This window comes from Bison bison, unplaced genomic scaffold (genome assembly GCF_000754665.1).
Source record: "Bison bison bison isolate TAMUID 2011002044 unplaced genomic scaffold, Bison_UMD1.0 scf7180017864327, whole genome shotgun sequence".
Taxonomy (NCBI): domain Eukaryota; kingdom Metazoa; phylum Chordata; class Mammalia; order Artiodactyla; family Bovidae; genus Bison; species Bison bison.
In genome coordinates, this window is record NW_011494899.1 from 1175332 (window position 1) to 1181530 (window position 6199).

The following is a 6199-nucleotide window of genomic DNA, read 5'->3' on the forward strand; positions in this document are numbered from 1 at the left end:
TGTCTCCCAGGTAGCCTTCCAAAATTGCAAGGTGCCCTGGAGCTGTAAGGGCTCTGAAAAATGAAGACAGCATCACCCCAGGCTCACTTTTGTTTCCAGCATTCACATATTTTGCTTTTTTTTCCTTCCCTTTGCCAGTGTTTTCTTTTCACTGTCTTCAAAGTCCTGTCCAGATACCTGTCCACACAGTCCAAGCTCAAGAACTAAAGCTGACTGGACGCCTGGAGCCTCAATTCCTTCATCAGGAGAATGGGGGAAATGACAGATGGGGGCACAGGGTTTGGGAAGTGTCTGGTGCATAGTAATGAGTCAATAATTGTGGTTATTATTACTCTTATTTTTACAGCTTGTTTTCATGCTGCTTGTAACTCATGGCCTCCCTTTGGCTAAGCCTCCTATCCCGGTCCCTGCTTCAGGAGAGTAGTAGCAGTGCTGTCTACCTTTGCTGACCGAGATGGGAGGTGGGGGAGTTTTAAGCTGGAAAGGGATCTTCACATCATTTCATGTACATTTCCCCACCCACTGTTGAAAAGAGGAGCCTGAAAAGGCTTATAGTGAAATGTGACTCCACGTCACCTGTCTGGTTGTAAACATTCAAAGGCTAGAAGCAAAAAGGTGAGTGTTTTGTGCCCATTTTATAGATAAAGGAACTGAGGTTTGGTGATTGGCCCCCATCACATAGTGTTTAATTAATGCTTAGCGCAGGGGTTTGGATTTGGCGCCAGTCCCAGGCTCGCGGACGATGCGCAGATGCACAGATAATGGTTGGTTACGCGGGTGCGTCCCGCGCATGCGCAGGTGCGTCAGGTGGCCTTTCTCCTCGCAGGCTCCAGATGCTGGAGGCCATCTGCAAGCACTGGGAGGGGCCCGTCAGCCTGGCACTCTACCTGTCGGACGCCGAGGCCCAGCAGTTCCTCCGCTACGCACAGGGCTCCGAAGTGCTCATGGGCCGCCACAACGTGGCCTACCACATCGTGTACAAGGAGGGCCAGTTCTACCCTGTGAACCTGCTGCGCAACGTGGCCATGAAGCACGTGGGCACGCCCTACATGTTCCTGTCCGACATTGACTTCCTGCCCATGTACGGACTCTATGAGTACCTCAGGTGAGGACGCGCGGGGTGCGGGCTCCAACGCCCCTCTGAATGGGGCGGCTGGAACACAGAAGGGGATGGGAACTACCTAAATCCACCCAGGGATACGGCCTCTGACTGCCCGACTATTGGCTTGAAATCCCAGGTTACCTCATGAAATGTTCGAGGCAGAGCTTGGTCTAGGAAGCATCTCTTGTCTCCCAGTCTAATGCTCTGTCTATAGCTTTCATGAAAACATCCCTCTTCTAATTTTGGATCAGACAGCCTTCATCTAAGCATTCTAGTAAGATCACTGCCTATTCTGTAAAACAAATCAAAGTGGTAGTGATGGCTAACATGTATTGAAGTGCTCGCTGAGTGCCTGGCACAGTTCTGAATGCCTGACAAGTGGGATTTCATTCCCTCCCCTTGCAATCCTTGCCACAGGTACCATTATTAATCTTTGTTTTCCCAGTGGGAGACTGAGGGACTGAGATGGTATGTGGGGCTGCATACCTACGAAAGTGGGAGCTGAGGGCAGCTGGCCTGACCCCGGGGTCATGTACTGATCATTGCTGCTGCCTTGGTAGCTGTGACTCCCTTCCAGCCTTCCCAACGTGGAGGGCAGGTGTCCAGCAGCTGGAGAAAGCTCTTGGCTTGTGAGAGGCATAGATGGCTGTGTGGGGAGTGGCATTTGTTACGGAATAACAAACCATCTGAAGTGGAAGGGACTGTAGAATCCACCTAGCCTGAAAGTCCCTAAGCAAGCAACCTGAAGTCACAACATATAACTGGTCAAAGTTTGTTTTAACCCTTTATACCTGTCATATGTCAGCATGAGTTACCTCTGTTCCTGAATGCCTTCCTGATCCAGGTACCATGAGGGGTGGTTTGCATATATTGTCCTGCTAGATCCATACATCAAGTTTAAAAGACAGATATGGTTACACTCTCCCTGTTATCGTGGTGAACAGGGAGGCTCAGGAAGTCAAGGTAACCTGCTCAGGTACACGTGGGCTGCTTCAGGATTTGAACCAACATCTTCCAGACCCCAGCTCTACAGCCTGCCCACTTATACTTGTCTGGCTGCTCTGTGGCTTATGACTGTGCCTAACGGAGCAGGATCAGAATTCTTTCTCGCCTGGACTCTGGCCCTCCCCACTTCCCTCCGTCATGTGTACCTGTCTGTCTCTCAGTCTTACAGTCTTAAAAGAACTCTCACAAGAGTCTTTAAACCTTTGGTCCTGAAGCCAGAGTATGTGTTTGATGTGAGCACATCCGTTCCCCACCCCTCAACCCCCACCCTGCTCTCGAGAGCAGGGGAAGGCAGCCGGTATTCTCTGTCCACTTTCTGAATTGAGTTTCCATCCAGGCTTATCTTGGGATGTTTCTCCCCTCTGAGCAGGTGGAGTCCCTTCCAGCCTGTCTTGGTTAAGAATCACAGATGAGTGACCTCAAGGCAACACCCCTCAGTCAGGCAGGGTGGGAGGTGTCTTCCCAGAACACGTGGGCAGTGGCACTGAGCACCATGAACCCACGACCCTGCAGGGGCTTCAGGAATGGAGCTGTCCTCTGGTTCCCGCTGGGCCTTGGGATCTCTGTGGGTGGAGTGAGGGCGCCCCCGCGTGGCAAGACCATGCTTTCAGCCCCTGATTCTTGTGAATCCTGAGACCTCAGCTGCTTGCAGGTTGGTGACAGACTCTGGGTGCATTGGGTAGGGTTTCCAAGCGAACAGGTGGTGGTGGGGAAATCTGAGCTCCACCTGCCAGAGAGAGGCTTCGGGACTGGGCCAGAGCCCACCCTGCACCCTCTGAGGCTCTTGTTCAGGAGCACCTGTGGAGACTGCCTTCCAGCTAGTTGAAAGGTAAACTGGCCCCATCTTAAAAGTCTGGTCTCTGCTCTCCCATCCAAAGACTGTTTTATTATTTTGCCTCATGGTCCTCGTCATTTGAAAAACATTACACGTGAACAGACTGTTCAGAATGTGTTTTATCTTCCTGTGTTTTATTGATCAAAGACGTCAATCATTGCTAATCATGACCTTACCCAATGTGATATAACTGGTATTGCCCATTAGTTAGCACTTTCTTACTGCAGAGCGACCTGAAGTTTCTGCTGGCCTGTAGCCACATCAGAGGAACATGTGTGGCTTCCCGTGTGCATTTTGAAATATTGCAAATTGCCCCTAAAAGCCCATTCCTTTCTTCACAGGCCAAGACCCTGAGCCGAGAATAACTGCTCCTATCCAGTGCTTTTTAATTATTTTTAATTGGAGAATAATTGCTTTACAATGTTGTGTTGGTTTCTGCCATACAGTAACATGAAGCAGCCTTAAGTATTCATGTCTCCTCCCTCTTGAACCTTCTCCCCACCCCATCCCGCCACTCTAGGTTGTCACAGAACACAGCATTAATTTCCCTGTGTTATACAGCAGCTTCCCACTAGCTATCTGTTTTACATGATAATGTATATATTTCAATGCTACTTTCTCAATTCGTCCCACCCTCTCTTTCCCCCACTGTGTCTGCATGTCTGTTCTCTGTTTGTATCTGTATTCCTGCCCTGCAGATAGGTTTATCAGTACCATTTTCCTAGATTCCATATGTATGTATTAATATACGATATTTGTTTTTCTCTTTCTGACTTAATTCACTCTAACAGGCTCTGGGTTTATCCACCTCACTGGAACTGACTCAAATGTGTCCCTTTTTATGGCTGAGTAATATTCTGTTGTATATAGGTACCACAACTTCTTTATCCGTTCATCTGTCAATTCGTCCAGCCTCTTTTAGTGCACATGTGAAGAGAGACCAGAGAAGCGAAGTGACTTCCCATCTAGGATGAAAAGATAGTGGGACTTCCTTGACTTTTCTTCTCCTCCATCCAGAGTCTCCATTCATTGAATAACCATGACAAGGTACCTTAGGGCCCCCATATTTGTGACCCACACAGATAGGATCTGTGAATCCCATAGCTTTAGACCAACAGGAATAATGGTTGATTAAAGACAGACTCTTTAGGTACCCTGATGGGTGTGTCCTGTCCCAGGGTTGTCAGCTGACCTGGGGTGGAGGCAGTATAAGACGGATGTCCTACTGAGTTCGACCTAAATGGAGGCTTGAAGAATGAGCTGGAGTTCACCAGGGGAGGGGTGATGTTCCAGGTGGAGAGAGAGAGAGAGCCATTCTGGAGAGGCAGGGTGGCCAGAGCCCTGATGGGGAGAACAGCAGGAGCTGATGTGGCCAGAAATGTAAGCCAGGGTGGGTCCTGCAGGACTTCTCAAAATATGCTAAGGAGTTTATGAGCAGGGGTGGAGGGACAGTGGAAAAACACTGAGAGCATGGCATGACTAGATGTCCATTTAAGGAAGATCATTTTCATTGCATCAGGAAAGGATCATAGTCAGGGCAAGAGAAGATAAGTTAAGGGACGACTGCATTCATTCTGGTGAGAGATGAAGGCCAGCAAAGGGATCGGAAGTAGCAGCAGAGACAGGTAGGTGGACCAGAGAGCAGTTCTGCAGCTGAAATCAAGAACTGTCTGCAAAGGTGGCTGGGCTTTAGAAGGCAAGACAGGGAACCTCTTTCAAATGTTGCCACCCAAGACTTCCTCTGCAAAAGTCTGTACCTGGAAGTCCTGCCTGCTTTGGCCTGTTTCTCGTACTGGCCCCCTCTTGATCTGCTGTGCCTATGTCCTTGGGCTGAGCAGGATGTCATTGAATTTGAGTGTTACAGTGGATGAGGCCTGCACGGTGACCCTGGCTCCAGCTTGCGCCCTGTGCCATAAGTAACTGTGTGACTTGCAACAGTTCAGTTTTTTTCAGCCTGTTTCCTCATTGTGAAATGAAGAAACGGACATATCAGGAGTTGCAAATACAGATGCCCACTGGGGCCAGGACCTTGGCCTAAAGGAACCAAGGGTGGTGAGCATGATTCATTGCTAGGGAGACAGGAGTCCCCATCTCAGGCAGCTGCCATCTGTGCACTCCGATGTGGAATTCACTGGTGAGGGTAGAGGTCAGGCATAAGGTCTTTATATTTTGCAAGAGGAATGAGAAATCTGGATTTTCATGTTTTAATTTCTAGCGTTGACAACTAATTAAAAAAAAAAAACTGAAACACTCTTGAGTCAGACCAAACATGTCTTCAGGATGAATAGAACCTTCTTACCCCCAAAGACCACCAGTTTGTGACCTCTGACCTTTTAAAAAAATTTTATTGAAGCATAGTTGATTTACATTGTTGTGCTAGTTTCTGCTGTACAGCAAAATGATTCAGTTATATTTCTTTTTTAGGGTCTTTTCTCATATAGTTTATTATAGTATATTGGGCAGAGTGCCGGTCATCTACCTTAGACATAGTAGTGTACATGTGTTCAACCCAGGCTCCTGATTTACACCTCCCCACCCATGTCTCCCCTTCAGTAACCATAAGTTTGTTTTCAATATAAGTCTGCTTCTGTTTTGTAAATAAGTTCATCTGTATCTTTTTTAAAAATTAGATTCCACATATGACTGATATATGTTTGTCTTTCTCTTTCTGACTTGCTTCACTTACTATGTAATCTCTAGGTCAAGCCATGTTGCTGCAAATGGCATTATTTCATCCTTTTTACAGCTGAGTAATACTCCATTGTATATATGTGTGTACCACATCTTCTTTATCCATTTCTCTCTTGATGGACACTTAGGTTGTTCCCATGTCTTGGCTGCTGTTAATAGTGCCGCTGTGAGCATAGGCGTGTGTGTATCCTTTAGGATCATGTTTTTTCCAGATGTATGCCCCAGAGTGGGATTCTGGATCATATGGTAAGTCTACTCTAAGGGTTTTAAGGAGCCTCCATACTGTTCTCCATTAGTAGTTGTACCAATTTACATTCCCACCAGCAGTGTAGGAGGGCTCCCTTTTCTCCACACACTCTCCAGCATTTATTGTTTGTAGACTTTTTGATAATGGCTGTTCTGACCATTGTGAGGTGATACCTGATGGTAGCTTTGATTTGCACTTCTCTGGTAATTAATGATGTTGAACATCTTTTCCTGTTCTTTTTTGGCCATCTTTATGTCTTCTTTGGAGAATGTCTTTAGATCTACCCTTTTTTTTTTTTTTTTTTCCATTGGGGTTGTGG

The 6199-nt window shown here is 47.2% G+C and overlaps 1 protein-coding gene across 3 annotated transcripts in view; it reads left to right on the forward strand.

The window, feature by feature from the left end:
- Positions 1-6199, forward strand: part of LARGE (like-glycosyltransferase) — a 619028-nt gene that overhangs the window by 586393 nt on the left and 26436 nt on the right. For all 3 annotated transcript variants that reach the window (XM_010853352.1, XM_010853354.1, XM_010853353.1), the window contains one exon: positions 827-1105. In XM_010853352.1, the coding sequence (XP_010851654.1) occupies positions 827-1105 (279 nt within the window). The remainder of the gene's footprint in view (positions 1-826; positions 1106-6199) is intronic.